Source organism: Geotrypetes seraphini, chromosome 5 (assembly GCF_902459505.1).
Source record: "Geotrypetes seraphini chromosome 5, aGeoSer1.1, whole genome shotgun sequence".
Taxonomy (NCBI): domain Eukaryota; kingdom Metazoa; phylum Chordata; class Amphibia; order Gymnophiona; family Dermophiidae; genus Geotrypetes; species Geotrypetes seraphini.
Window position 1 is genome coordinate 51,313,986 of NC_047088.1, and position 16,091 is coordinate 51,330,076.

The 16,091-nt window shown below is 45.0% G+C and overlaps 1 protein-coding gene and 1 long non-coding RNA gene across 2 annotated transcripts in view; one reads left to right on the forward strand and one right to left on the reverse strand.

The window, feature by feature from the left end:
• The window catches only part of LOC117361509, a 63,141-nt gene that overhangs the window by 31,708 nt on the left and 15,342 nt on the right, over positions 1 to 16,091 (forward strand). The gene's annotated exons all lie outside the window — the stretch shown is intronic.
• On the reverse strand, positions 11,149 to 12,530 carry LOC117361508 (syntaxin-1B-like). Its single transcript, XM_033946944.1, has one exon. It carries the CDS (start codon positions 12,435 to 12,437, stop codon positions 11,547 to 11,549), a length of 891 nt encoding a protein of 296 aa, XP_033802835.1. The 5' UTR covers positions 12,438 to 12,530; the 3' UTR covers positions 11,149 to 11,546.

The window sequence follows — 16,091 nt, forward strand, 5'->3', positions numbered from 1 at the left end:
CAATTCTGACGTCGGAGAGAAAGTTCTGGACCAGCCAATCGCTGCCTGGCTGGCCCGGAACTTCCTCTCCGACTTCAGAAATGACGTCAGGGAGAGGAAATCTGGTCGGCCCGACACTTCTGTGTGGGGAAGCAGGGAGAGCTTGGGGCGGTGGTGGTTTGGAGGCCTGTTCCCGATGGCAGCGGTGGTGCTTTGGAGGCCTGTTCCCTGATGGCGGCAGCAGCAGTTTGGAGGCCTGTTCCCCGATGGCAGCGGCAGTGGCTTGGGAGCAGGTAGGGAGACAGAAAGAAGGGGGAGCAGGGAAACATAAAGAAAGAAGGGAAAAAGAAAGAAAGGGGGACAGGAAGACAGAAAGAAAGGGGGCATGGAGAGAGAAAGACAGAAAGAAAGAAAGAGGGGCAGGGAGACAGAAAGAAAGAAAGGGGAGGGGGGCAGGGAGAGAGGAAGAAAAAGTTGGCGGAGGGAATGAGGTCTGGAAGCATACAGCAGGCTGAAAGAAGAGAAGAAATATTGGATGCACAGTCAGAAGAATAAAGTGCAACCAGAGACTCATAAAATCACCAGACAACAAAGGTAGGAAAAATTATTTTATTTAGTGATCAAAATGTGTCCGTTTTGAGAATTTATATGTGCTGTCTATATTTTGCACTATGGCCCCCTTTTACTAAACTGCAATAGCGGTTTTTAGCGCAGGGAACCTATGAACATCGAGAGCAGCGCGGGGCATTCAGCGCAGCTTCCTGCGCTAAAAACTACTCGCGATTTAGTAAAAGGGGAAAGGGTATATTTGTCTATTTTTGTATAGTTGTTCCTGAGGTGACATTGCATAAAGTCATCTGCCTTGACCTCTTTGAAAACGCGCGGAATATAAATGATAATTAACATTTTCTCTGTGTACAGTGTGCTTTGTGTTTTTTTAAATTTTATTGTTGGTAGATCATTTTGACTTGGTCATTTTAAAAGTAGCTCGCAAGCCCAAAAAGTGTGGGCACCCCTGCTCTGGTGGATCCTCCTCTGTCACTATCCCACTATTGGTTGGTGTACCCCGGGGCTCTGTCTTGGGACATCTTCTTTTTTACATCTACACTTATTCCTTTGGTGCTCTATCATCTCATATGGGTTTCAGTATTGTCTCTATGCTGATGACTCACAGATTTATATCTCTACACCTGACATTTCTACAGGAATCCAGGCCTGAGTCTCAGCCTGCCTGCCAGGATATCTCACTGCCATTTAAAGCTAAAGCTTCTTATCTTTCCTCTTAAACCCACCTCTCCACTCCACCTCCCCCCTCCCCCCCCCCCCCCCCATTTTCTATTCCTGTGGATAACACTGTGTTATCAGCTTGCAACCTTGGGGTGGTAGATGCGTGGAATTGTCTCCCTGTAGAGGTGGTGGAGATAAAGACTGTGTTTGAATTTATGAAAGCATGGAACATGCACATGAGATCTCTTAGGGAGAAGAGAAAATAATGGATACTGCGGATGAGCAAACTGGATGTACCATCTGGCCTTTATCTGCCATCATGTTTCTATCTTTGATTCACCTCTCTCCTTCTCTGCACAAATCCAACAGACTGCAAATCCTGTCATTTCTTTCTATAATATCACCAAAATCTGACCTTTCCTATCTGATCACACTGCCAAAACCCTGATCCACATGCTCATCACCTCTCGCCTAGATTATTGCAGCCTGCTTCTCACAGGTCTTCCTCTAAACCATCTCTCCTCTTCAATGTGTTCAAAATTCTGCTGCATGACTTATGGCGATGCTTGAGAGGGTTCAGAAAAGAGTGACGAAGCTGATAAAAGTTATGGAAAACCTTTCATATGCTGACAGGTTAGAAAGGCTGGGGCTCTTCTCCCTGGAAAAGTGGAGACTCAGAGGAGACATGATAGAGACTCAAGATCATGAAAGGCATAGAGAAGGTAGAAAGGGACGGATTCTTCAGGGAACCACAAGAACAAGGGGAACTTGGAAAAATTGAAAGGGGACAGGTTTAGAACAAATGCTAAGAAGTTCTTTTTCACTCAGAGGGTGGTGGATACCTGGAATGCACTTCCAGAGGTTGTGATAGGACAGAGTACACTAAGGGGCTTCAAAGAAGGATTGGACAAATTCCTGAAGGATACAGGGATTGAGGGATACAGATAAAGGTAGGGACAGCTTATGAAAAGGGTAAGGATAAAGGGGATACAAGGGTGTAGACAAGGATCTCCTTAAAGGTCATGGACCTGGTGGGCCGCCGCGGGAGCGAACCGCTGGGTGCGATGGACCTTTAGGTCTGACCCAGCGGAGGCAACTTCTTATGTTCTTATGTTCCATGTCTCCCCACTCCTATCCAAACTTCACTGGCTTCCAGTAGTCTCTAGGGTCCACTTTAAATTTGCCTGCCTAACTTTCAAGATCCTTCACGGCATTCTTCCTTCCCTCTTCCCACTATCTTGGAATTCCTCAAATCCTAACAGCACCAGATCCACCCCAAAACTCAAACTATCCTTCCCCTCATTAAAAGGCATATCCCATCCAGGAAAACTAGGGACATCCCTCTCCTTCAGAATTATAGAGCTCTGGAATAACCTTTCTACCCCACTTCGGAATCTGGGCGCCCTCCAAATTTTCCGAAAACATCTAAAAACTTGGCTAGTCTCAAAAATGTAATATTTACTCCCCTTTATCATACTAAGCCCCTCTAAACTTTCTCTGTACTGTCCTGTATCCCTCTTTGGAGTTCCTTCTTCGTACCATTCCCTGTAAACCGTGCCGAGCTCTACGAGTGTGGAGATGATGCGGTACACAAACTTAAGGTTTAGTTTAGTTTAGTTAGTTTACTTATTTATTTATTCAATTTTCTATACCGTTCTCCCAGGAGAGCTCAGAACAGTTTACATGAGTTTATTTAGGTACTCAAGCATTTTTCCCTGCCTGTGCCGGTAGGCTCACAATCTAGCTAATGTACCTGGGGCAATGGGGGGATTAAGTGACTTGCCCAGGGTTAGAAGGAGCAGCGTGGGTTTGAGCCCACAACCCCAGGGTGCTCCATTGGCTCTCTATCTGCTTCTGGAGACAGTTCAAACTCCTCATGTTGACCTACAAGTGCCTTCACTTTGTAGCTCCTCAATCTCTCTTCTGTCTCTCCCTGTACTCCTCCCCGGGAACTCCATTCATTGGGCAAGTCTCTTTATTTGTACCCTTCTCTTCCACTGCCAACTCCAGATTCCATCCCTTCTATCTTGCTGCACCATAAGCCTGGCACAGATGAGTTTGTACATCAAGTTCCATCTCTGGCAGTGTTCAAATTCAGGCTAAAATCCCAACTCCTAACTCCAACCCCCTCCTTGTAAAGTTCTCAAGCCCATTTTGTCACTCCCTCTGTAATTTCCTATCCCAGTTAACCTGTTTCTCTTTCTGATTAGATTGTGAGCTCTGTCGAATAGGGATCGTCTCTTACATGGTTAATGTAAGGTGCAGCTCTGCGTGCAGCTGGCAATGCTATAGAAATGATAAGTAGTAGCTGTAATTTGCTTAATTGTGCGCAGTAACGGCGCATTACCTACTTTTACAAAATATTTGTTGGGGGAGGTGGGGTGGAGAGCGGACATGGAAGCATTACTAGCAAGCGCATTAGAATTATCGTGCACGAACTGGTTAACATAGGGTTAATGTGGAAGCACAGCGGGCCAGATTGTATAAACAGCGCCTAACATGTAGGCACCATTAGGTGTAGCCGTCAATCATCTACTAGATGGTGATTATAGAATCACACCTAGAGGTGCCTACGCCTCAGTGGCGCAGAAAGGGAGGTGGGGGGGTCTTCATGGGGGCACCAGCACCTGTGCTTCTCTCCACCCCCTGCTCCTTCCCCGCCCCCCCTATGTGCGCTGCTTCACTTCCCCCATCCCTCATTAACCTTCATGGCGCAAGCAGCAATCCCAACCTGCTGCTCGCGCCAGCATCGGCTCTTCCTCTCGTGTCACTTCCTGGACCCATGCCTTGGAAGTGATGTCAGAGGAAGAGCCGACGCTGGTGCGAGCAGCAGGTTGGGGTTGCAGCTCACGCCGCAAACGTTAACGAAGTACAGGGGAAGGGAAGGGTGCATATGCGCACAGTGGAAGGGGGCAGGGAAGGAGCGGATGGGGGTGGGGGTGGAGAAGAGGGTGGGAAAGGGTGCCACCGGCCCGGGCATCTCTCACCCTCGCTGCAATACTGCTAAGCCTTAGTCTTAATGTTAAAACCTTAGGCACACTTCCATTTAGGCCAGAGTTTTCTTGGCCTGAATGAGTGCACCTAAGTGACATCACACCCAAATCTGCACCTAACCACCTCAGTGCAGATGCCTACCAAGTGAGATGCCTACCAGATAATTCATTTTTTTATTGCTTTTTAGTGGTGCTGTCAATTATCAGCGCTGATTAAGCCAATTAAGAGAATTAAGTTAGGTGTCTAGATTGGCTTAGGTGCACCAATCTAGGCACCGGCTTTAGGCATCTTTTATAGAATCAGTGACTCCTAAATAGGAGATGGTAAGTGCTCCCACATTAACTTTTTGAAGGTACTGGACTCTGCATCAGCAAACGTCCTGCTGAAAAATATTGAAGATGTTTTTTAAAAGTGCAGCTTTAAGTCTAGGCTTAGTGCAGAGGAAAGTCACACATTAAGCTAAATTCTAACGCCCTTTAGTAAAAGGGCCCCTAGTGATTTGCCCAGGATCACTAGGGAGAAGCAGTAGGGTTTGAATCAGGCTTCCCTTGTTGTCAGCCCAATGCGCTAACCATTTCTTTCTTTATTGAAAAAACATTTATATACTGCTTAATACTAAATTCTAGGAGGTTTACAAAATAAATAAATAAAATGTTTAATAGCACACAAAGTACAAACAAATACCAGTCAATAATATCAGTCATAGAGTCAACTAAGGGTTATAAATTAATCCAAATGATTTACAGAATAAATAGGTCTTTGATTCATCATTAGCATTTAGAAAACAATCTTCCTTAATTCTGGAGGTAAACTCTTCCAAAGTTCTGGGTCAACTACTTGAAAAATAAAAGCATGAAGTCCTAATAGATTAATAATACGAAAAGCCGATACTGTACCTTTAATAAGTTGTTTTTTTTAGGATCTTAATGATATTGCTGGCTTGTAACTTCTAATAGAAGAAGACATGGTACAGCATTATGTAAAGCTTTATGAATTAATGTTAAAGCATTAAATACAATTCTGACTGAAGTCGGAAGCCAATGTAATGAAATAAGGCAGGAGTACTATGTTCTGATTTAGCAATGTGAGTCAGTAATCATTCTACAGTACTCCATTCTGTACTATTTGTATGCATACTTTGGCAAACTGAGTAATAAAACATTACAATAATCAACATGTGGAAAGATATTGCTTTGTAAAATAGTGTGACAATTTTGAAAGGTTAGCGTAGCAGGGTTTAAAAAAAGGTTTGGATAATTGCCTGAAAGAGAAGTCCATAAGCCATTATTAAAATGGCTTGAGGAAATCTAATCTAATCTAATCTTCTATTTCAGCTTCGCTCATACCTAGGTAGGCTCAAGGCGACTTAAAGAGAGGATGAGGAAGGAGAAGGGGGAGGAAGGGTGGGAGAAGAGAAGAGGAGGGTAGGAGGGGATAGGGAGGGGATACAGAATACAGTAGTCCAGTTGTGGCAGTATCATCAGTTGTACAACTAAGGCTCAGTGGTGTTGGTGAAAGTATGGTCTGATTAGCCTTAGTTGTCTCAAGGTATAGAGGGATTTCTTTCGGAGACTGGAGATTTGTGGTTTCATGGTAAGTGTGGAGTCCAGGATGCATCCTAGGATTTTGGAAGATTCTTCTACAGGGAAATCCACTGCGTATTCCTAGGATAAGCAACATAAAATCTGTTTTTCTACTTAGGATCTTGCCAGGTACTTGTGACCTGGGTTGGCAGCCACTGTTGGAAACAGGATACTGGGCTTGACGGACCTTACATAGAAGATGATGACGGCAGAAAAGGGCTACAGCCCATCAAGTCTGCCCACTCTGCTTACCCACCCCCTGTCTATGCCCTAATGACCCAATTTCCTTATCTTGACCCTCGTAGGGATCCCACTGGGTATCCCATTTATTCTTAAAGTCTGGCACGCTGAATGCCTCGATCACCTGCACTGGAAGCTTGTTCCAATGATCAACCACTCTCTCTGTGAAGAAATACTTTCTGGTGTCGCCATGAAATTTTCCGCCCCTGAGTTTGAGCGGGTGCCCTCTTGTGGCCGAGGGTCCCTTGAGAAAGAAAATATCATCTTCCACTTCGACACGTCCCGTGAGGTACTTAAATGTTTTCGACCTTCAGTCTGTCTCAGTAGGGCAACTCTTATGTTCTTATTGTAAGTCATGTAATTTACATAGTAAACACAAATTACAAAATACAGTTTTAATAATGGATTTGAAATGATTATGCATAGATTATGAGCTATCCAGTAGTATTCCTAATTAATGGATTTCACCCTGAATAGGAATAAGGTGGCCGTTCAAAGAAAAATTTAAAGGACAGTCTGATGATGTTCTTGACAAAAAGAAAACTTCAGTCTTAGCTACATTTAATTGAATCCTATTTGCAATCATCCAATTTTGAATCAAAGTATTGGAATCGGATTAATAAGTTAAAGCTGACCAAATAGAGCCTTGAACCGGAAAAGACAATTATAGATCAGCATACAGTTTGTAATTCAATCCCAGGCATGATAAGAGTTGGCAAATAGGTGTTATACAGTATTTCCTTTGAATTGTTTATATAAAAATCTCCCTTAACTTTTTCTGTCTTCCCCTCACATCCCCCCCTCCTCGAGGAAGAGCCTATATCCGACATTATTTTTTCCTGCTATTATTTCTAATAGTTGAATCTCTGAGTTTGGAAATAGGCACTGTATCGCTAGAACGAGTGTTGTAACTTGTAATGATTGAATAAATGCATTTTAAAAAAGGTGTTACACAGTATAAAAGTTAAATAATAAAGCTGACAATGCAGAACCTTGAGGGACGCATTCGCGATTGACATCCAAGAAAAGGTGCCTGATTAGCCCAGTGTTTCTCAGGCAGTCAGGTTTTCAGGATATCCACAATGGAGATGCATGAGATACATTTGCACACACTGCCTCCTTGGTATGTAAATCTATCTCATGCATCTTCATTGTGGATACCCCAAAAATCTGACTGGCTGGGTGTGTCCTGAAGACTGGGTTGAAAACCATTGCCTTAGGCTACTCTTCCACTCTACAATGAAGCAGGTATGTATACATAGCTTCCATAGTAGTAAACCAGACAGGAGACAGGATCCTCACCACAATGTCAAAGAGTGCACATGAAGAGTGGGGTTGTGAAAAGACCAGAGAAACAGCCAATGGGTATAATGAAACTGTTCCTCTAAAGTTTAAACAAACAATGAAGACTTCACATCTAAAAAAAACCCAGTCTTTAATGGTAAAGACACTGTGTGGAGGAAGATGTGACATGGCTGTGTTTCTGCTGTGTAGCCAACAACAGGAGTCAGTCAATCTTACAAAATACATATAAATAAAAAATAAATAACAGCCTCCATGGCATGCAAATGTTTCTTGTGCTTATTTATTATGGATATCATGGAAAACCTGACTAGCTGGAGCTTCCTCAAGGACTGAACATAAAAATAGCCTTATTGGGTCAGAACAATGGTCCATCAAGCCCAGTAGCTCATTCTCACAGTGGCCAATCCAGGTATCTAGTACCTGGTAAAAACCCAAAGAGTAGCAACACCGCAGCATCTCAAAGAATAGCAAGATTCCGGAACCCCAATGACAGCAACATTCCAGAGCTGAGATTGTGATGTCATAATGCCTCATTCCACAGTGCCTCAGAGTCAGAGTCAGTGATGTTACAATGGCTTAATTGTCCTATACTTGGCTCACATAAGAACATAAGAATAGCCATACTGGGTCAGACCAATGGTCCATCTAGCACAGTATCCCGTCTTCAAGGTGGCCAATCCAGGTCACCAGTATCTGGCAAAAATCCGAAGAGTAGCAACATTCCATGCTACCGATCCAGGGCAAGCAGAGGCTTCCCCCATGTCTTAATAACAGATTATGGACTTTTCCTCCAGGAATTTGTCCAAACCTTTCTTAAAACCAGCTACGCTATCCGCTTTTATCACAACCTCTGGCAACGCGTTCCAGAGCTTAACTATTCTCTGAGTGAAAAAATATTTCCTCCTATTGGTTTTGAGAATCCCTGTCAAAGTCCACATGATTTGCTCTAAAAGCAAAGGGGAGTTATTCAACTGAGTTCTGAGAATTCTTCTGGAAACTCTAGCTAGTAGAAAATTAATAGGAATGTCATGTGGTTTGGGCTTTGGTTCAGAAAGTTGTATGCATTAACTTGGGACTTTATACATATAACCCCCCCCCCCCCAATTAATGTACACTGTTACTGAAACAAACATAAAGGTATGCTTAAAAATGGATCTAAACCCCCTGAAATGATCTGAAAATGAACTAAAACTTCTCCCATGCACATCCCTAAAATTAATTTGAATAAACAACATCCAAAATCCTCATGTCTTCTAATTTCATTTCCATGCTGTGGTTCCTAGAATAATTGCTCAACACTGTGTTTGACTAACTTCAGAGCAGAACAGATGCGCTAAGTAGTATCTATGGAAACAGTGCATTGGTCACATGACCCACAACTTCCGCCACAGGCAACAAAGTGATAATAAAACACCACCACAGGGACTACCATTTAAGCACAATGCAGAGCCCAATATCAGTAACTTTCACCTCTGTTAAGATCAATCAATTGGTACCATTTTTTAATCTTTGTAAACCGCATAGAACTTCACGGTCCTGCGGTATATAAACTGTTATTATTATTATTATTATTAACTATGCTACAGAAAGAGCAAACTATTTATTAATCAGATGCAGTGGATAATGAGGCAGTTTCACAAGTTACCTGTAGGAATTATGATCACTATAGGACAAGGTGTTACTTTGGAGGATTCACGTGGAGATTTGAATGTGCTATTCCATTTACATCTTAAAGCTCTTTTAAATATAATTGACCATTTTTATCTTTCAGATGAAGATCAACCCATCTTTTGTGACAAAAGTCACTTTTTTTTTTTTGTTCTTTTTGTGAATATTTTTAATCTGCTGTATTACTATTTGGTACAGCCTGAAAAGGATATACCCATAGCTGGAGAACAGAAAGAAAAAAAATCCACAAAAGTTAATAGGACAATAATTTATTAAGGCTAACATGTGAGACAATAATATTTCAAAGACAAATGAGCCTGTGTTTTAACTCCTCACACAATCGGCTCAACTATTCGCTCTCTTATGTTCTCTTTCACTCAAATATCTTATACACGACAGAAATTACTTTTGAAATGTTATCACCCAGCTCTGGATTAACCATTAAGCAAAATAAATATGTGTTTAGGACACCAAATGAAAGGGGGGGGGGGTTAGGACCAAAGAGTTTTTTCTCCTAGCTATGATACCATTAATTTTTTCGCTGTTGCCTGCCACACCTCTTTATCCAACATGGATTTGTGTTTTTATAATCATAATAAATATACATGATGATTTGTTATGCACAATAATGACATTTTTCAGCACTTACTGAGGGGTCCTTTTACTAAGGTGCGCTAATCGATTTAGCACGCGCTAAATGCTAAGGCACCCATAGAATATAATGGGCGCTTTAGTATTTAGCGTGCCTTAGTTAAAGTCTTATTGTCTTGTCAGTGAAGCAATGGAAGGGCCAAGGGGCACCATTGTTGGGCTGGGCTTAGGGCATCAGTTGAACGCAATCGGGCCCTGATATCACCTGTATGATTTCATTGCTTGCTCGCACGGTATTCCACATTAATATATCACAGAATTTTGTGTTGAAAGAACATCTTCCAGGAAAACATAAATATTTGTTCTCAGCCAAACTATGGTACAGAAAGAACAATAAAAACCAATGGCACAATAAAACTGTGCAGAGTTTGGGTGTGTTATTGTTAGTTTTGGGGGTATGTTTTGCAAGAAGGGAACCAGAAAGAAAGATGGCTTTTTTAGCATACGAGACACAGGTCTTGCTGAGATTCTAGTTAGTAAGCTCAAACTATTTCCAATTACAATAACAGGGGGGTGCTGAAAGGTTCTTAAATTCCGAGCTGTTGTTTTGCCACTGCTAAAAAAGAGTGTTATTTGGTTAAGTGCCAATTTGCAGAAACAAAATTCTATGTATCAACAATGTTTCAGGTCATTGATTGAACCAAATCCACATCATTCTCGTCTTGGTTGGGCTGAGAACTTTTCAGCACACCCCCTCCTAGTAGGCTATCACAACGTCAGAGAATATTTACTGAATTAAACCATCAGTAGACAAGTATTTTTCTCTCCTTCCCGTTGTCTCCCTACCACAATCCGCCCCGACATACTGCCATCTCCAACTCATCAATGCAGGCAGAAAGAGACGTTTCCTTCCGCCAGAAGGTCGAGAACCAGAAACCTACAGAACCACAAAGAGTTGGGCACAACCAATGAGAGAAAGGTTGGGAGTGAGAGTGTGAAAACGGGATTCTGGGAACACAGGACACAAAGGGCTTACGTTCTTTGTTTTGTTTGCTAGTGACCTGTAAATTAAACCCACAGTAGTGCAATCTAAATATAAGTGGCAGTGGCATTGTTTCTCAGCAACTGGCAGGGTTATGTGAAGGATTAAGGATTTCAACAATTCCATTGACATATGTGGAACATTACTGCATATTAAGACCCGCCATGGACCGCTATAAATGCAGGCTTTTCCTAATCATGACAGGGATAGCCGTGCAAATGGTAACTCGCCATTGGAAAAATTGCGATCGCCTTAATTTTCCGTTTTGTTGGGCGAGTTTATGTTTATGCTACAGATATGAGAAGATGAATGCTGATATGTTGGGGCATAGCAATTTATTCAAACTGGTTTGGGGCCCGTTGACATCCTTTGTAACTTCATTATAGGTATCTTTTGTTTTTAATTTTTGTTTATTTCCATACACATCAAGGACAGGGGGGGGGATATCTTGTTGGTTTATTCTTTGATTAAATGTATTGGAGGGGAGGGATATTTTTCTTCTGCATTGTTATTGATTGAATATAAGTGCTTGTTTTGATTATTAATGTCTGTATAATTCCTGGCACTTTGTATTAGTTTTGAAAATTAATAAAGATTAAAATAAAAAAAAAAGATTTCATTTTTTTTTTTAACTATGCCCATCTGTAATCACTTCCCAATAAACTGCTCCATAAAGATGTTAGAGATTTCTAAAACATCATTTTTCATTCAGTCCCCAAGCGTGTCCAACCCGGTGACAGTAGCAGCAGCAGCTAGTCATCCAGCTCCATCCGGCTTCCCTAAACCGTGCAGCCAGGGGCTGTCATTCCAAATGATCTCGCATCATGTGGGTTTTGGCGCCGCGCTGAGGCGGAAAACATCTTGTAGATATCCCTCCGGCGCCCCCCTGAGGACAACCAGAGGACTCGCAGTCTCCTTCATCTCACAGCGCCGGCCGCGCAGGACAAGCAGGTGCAGCAGGCGCAGAGTCCCAGCACGGCGGAGAGCGCCGCGGCCGCCCGAGACTGCCGCTCGTACTTCACCGCTTTCTTCACCTGCTCGTTGGACTGCGAAATGTAGTCCAGGGTCCGTAAGACGTTGTACTCGATGCTGTTGACGACCTCCTGCTGCTCCGAAACGAGCGCGTCCAAGTGCAGGAAGAGGGCGTGAAGCTCCGAGATTTGCGCTTCCAGGTCCAGCAGCTGCCGGTGCCTCTCCTGGGCCATGGCCAGATGCTGCTTGGCTTTAAGGACCTCCAGGTCATTGCCGACGATCTGGGGGGCTCGGGGGCTTTCTACCAGGCGGTCAATGTCCTCCTCCTGGAGGCTCAGGCCTGCCAGGTCCGCTTGCCTCATGATCTGCTCTTTTAACTTGCCCACGTATTTCGTTTCGTTCGTGTAATGGTGAGTGATGACGTTTCGGTAGCGATTCGTCAGAACCGTGAACTGATTCTGCCGGATGCGGTACTCGGCCACCCAGTTCCTGCTGTCCTCGGCCAGCGCCGCTTTCGCTTTCTGCAGCCGGGCCTGGATCCGCTGAGCGTCGCCGGTGAAGGCGCTCTTCATGGCGCTCAGCGCCTTCTTGCCCTCGGCGATGCCCTCGCCCGTCGTGCTGCAGAGCACCTGCCCCTGCTTCTGCTCGATTCGCTCCGACGCCTCCTCCAGCTCGTTCAGCTTCGCCGACAGCTCCGAGACGTCGCGGAAGAACGCGTCGATCGCGCTGGCCTCGTTGTCGCGATAGACGGGGTTATCGAAGGCCAGCGCCTCCTCGAATTCCAGGGCGTCCTCTTTGCTCAGGCCGTCGTGCAGCTCCTCCAGCCGATCCTTCATTTTCGGGCTCGGCGGTGAGGCGCGTCTGTTGCAAGAGGGCGAAACATGTATGCATGGGCGCTGTAAGGAGGTGAAGGGATTGGGATCTCTCCCCCCCCCTCCTGCGTCAGTGGAAGCTGTAAAGGTTTTCCTCCTAGGACGGGCAAATATTGACCAAAGCCAAGAAACTCACACATTGTTTACAGTGTACGTCACACATCTCGCCAGTCAGGCTTGGTAAGATTGCAGTGCCAGGAAGAGGGTTGTTCACCTCACAGTAGGAGATTCAAACTCTAGTAAACAAAATGTGTTTGCTGTAAAACTTCAGGCTATAAAAAGGTCTAGTTTAGTAAGAACAACATTTCAGAAGTCCCGCTGCTCCAGCAGTGAATTTTTTCTTTACCAAATTTGTTTTGCAATCAACTTATTGCCTTCCATTATATCTTGGTTATATCATTATATATTGGACAGTCCTCTAAACTCAAGAGTTCAGTTAAATTTTTAACTTCCAAATTTTATTTTGGAGGTACTCTTCTCCCTCGTTATTCGCGGGGGATAGGGGCAGAGCCGAACCGCAAATGGCGAATATCCGGCTCTGACCCACCTCCGCCTTCCCCTGGCATCCCAGCCTTACCTGGTCTCTCGAGAGACTACGGGAACTCCCCACAGCCATTTCCTAATGGCTATCTGCACGGGGCAGGAGCGTAGGAAGATCGCTCCTGCCCTGAAAACCAGCTAGACCACCAGGTAAGGCCAGGATGCCAGGGGGAAGACAAAAATATGGGGGGGGGGAGGGGACCCCCCCTCCTCCACCCCCCAAAAAATCATGATTATGGGAAATCACGAGTAGGGAAACCGCGAATGGGGAGGCGGAGTGTAGCCTAAATTGTTTTAAAATTAGATTTTAACAACTTTGAGGAGAGTGTGGTGCAATGAGCAGAGCTACAGCCTCAGCGCACTGAGGTTGTGGGTTCAAACCCTGTGTCGCTCCTTGGGACCCTGGGCAGGTCACTTAGGGCTAGATTCAGTAAGCTCACCAATCGTGTCCCGACCCGTTTGCGACTCTGATCCAATTCACTAACCTTCTGCCCCATCCACACCCGATCCGATCTGCGCATGCAAATGAGGGGAAATGGCATGCAAAGTGGGAAGGCAGCGATTCACTAAACTGAAGAAGGAACGCCTATTGGGCTGGCCGATCCAAAAAGAAGCCTAAAGAGTTCAGTTGAAACGGAAGCCTTCGCCATTTCAGGCACTGATCACTTTGAATTGTTGCAGGGATTTCCATAGCTCTTCTGCGTTTGTAACGCAATTCGTTGGATGGAGGCTGGTTCCAGTTTGCTGATAAATATCCAAATTCATCCCAAAACTTGATTATACCTGTCTGGGCAATGCCCACATCCTTCCAATACTGTGCTTTTTCACCCATGTCCCTGCCCTGTCCCAGCTCACTCTCCTGCTCTCTGCCGCTCTTCCCTGCAGTGCGAGCCCATGGTTTTAACCCATGGGTTAAAAGCGTGTTCTGTTCCTAAAGCCAGAGATGCTCTCTTCTTCCCCCCGTCACCCCTAAAGCTGTGTCCGTGCGGATGGGCAGAAGCGTGTTCTGTTCCATTAAAGCCCCCCCCCCCTTCCTTCCTTGTTTCTGCTTGTGCGGAGAGCAAGCACATGCGCAGACCATCTATAGCAGCGGTCTCAAACTCGCCCCCTCCCCCAGTGCTATTATGCAGCCCACGGTCTCGCACTCTGGGCAGGAACAGAGGCGCCAGCATCAGCTGACATGCCATTTCCTGCAGCCGTCGTGCATGCCGGGACGCTTGCCTTTGCGTATCTGCCGTGTACACAAAAGCAGGAGTCCCAGCATAGGTGACGGCAGCAGGAAGTTGCAAGTCAGCCGACGCCGGCGCAATCTCGCACACTGGGCAGGAAGAGAGGCTCCGGCGTCAGCTGACTTGCAACCTCCTGCTGCTGTCACGTATGCCGGGAGTCCTGCCTTCGCATAGGGTTTGCAAAGGGTTTGAGTTTGAGACCACCAATCTATACACAAAGGAGATGGTGTGCGCATGCGTCAGGATCGCTCTGGGGTTGCATTGGGGCGTGCCTCCAATCGCTGCAATTTGCATGAAGACGCATTGTGAATCGGTCGCCTGGGAAGACAGATCGCCCAGCAAAGGTGAGCTTAGTAAATCTAGCCCTTAATCCTCCACTGCCCAGTACATTAGATGGATTGTGAGCCCACTTGGACAAATAGGGAAAATGTTTGAGTACCTGTATGTAAACCACTTTGAATGTGGCTATGTACAAGTCCCCTCAATGGGTAACATAATATCTTAGGAAAAGAACAATCCAATTAATAAATTGTCCCATTAGAACCATAATCTGTAAGACGCCAAGAAAGAAATATGGAGGATTTTTAAAAATGTGTACAGCAAAATATGATTTACCCAGTCACCACACAGAGTAGGCGATTCTCTAAAGTCATCGTGCATTTAACGATGGCACTAAACCAGGGGTGTCCAACCTGCGGCCCCCGTGAAGCATTTTGTGCGGCCCCGGTCAAGGGTGTTGAAATGTTTTCCTCTGCTGCCCCCGGGTGTTTACCGTCTTGCCGGCTCCCTCCTCGGTCTTGCTGCAGCGTTTGCGCAGCCCCAGAAACATTTTTTCCGGCCAATGCGGCCCAGGGAAGCCAAAAGGTTGGACATCCTTGTACTAAACCATCATTAAATGCACATATTTTACCACCCAATTATAAAAGGGCTTACCATAGTCTTTTCCGTGCTTTCTAGCAGTCTCCAATTGTACTATGAGGTCATTAATATTAAAACTGTAGTCTAATGAGGTCATTAATATTAAAATGACCTCTCCGAGTAATTCTCAAAAAAGGAATTCCCCTCCATTTATGAGGAATCAGAGCCGATATTTACCAGAAGGGTCTGAGCTGTCATAGCCTTACTTACCTGGCTCAGGCACTGACAGTTTAGACTTGCCATCACGAATGGCCCCGGTTACTCCTAAATGGAGCCAAAGTCTGGTGGTCTAATGCCCCCTCTCCCCCACCCAGCTGCCATTGACATCCTCCACTGATGCTCACACCCCATATAAAAGATTGGCAGGAGGGGATCTCACTTTCTCTTGCCACAGGGTCAGGGACCCCCTTGACAGCAAGCTCCCTCCCAACAACCTCCCACTACACCAAGCCTGTTGGTCTACTGGGCCATTCCCCCCCCCCCCGGCCCTCCTCCCCGGTACCTCCCTGACAGCAAGCTTTCCCCGACAGCCCCTCACCACACTATGCCTGGTGGTCTAGTAAGCCACCCCCCCTCTAACTGCCCCTCTGAGCTCCCCCCCGGTACCTTTTTAGGAGGGATGCTCACTCTTCCGCCAACAAGCCTAGAAGCCAAAACACATATGTGAGTCTATCTTCAATTAATAAATTCACCTAGCAGGACCTCCATAAAAAAAAACTTTGGTTTTTGTCTCTTCTGCGTTTCTTTTGTTGCTTTTGGTTCTGTGGTTGGTTGGTCTTCTGCTTTTGTTTGACTGTTCACAGAATCAAGTCATTCCTACAGCTTGCTTCAAAATGCCATTTTGAAAAAGCAATATACATCATTACCACCTTAGACCAAAAGATGTAGAAGCAAACAGTTTTTAACTAACTTTCTCAGGCCACTGCATTCA

Coding starts and splice junctions, on each gene's coding strand:
- LOC117361508 (XM_033946944.1), bottom strand. CDS start 12,437: ATGAAGGATCGGCTGGAGGAGCTGCACGACGGCCTGAGCAAAGAGGAC.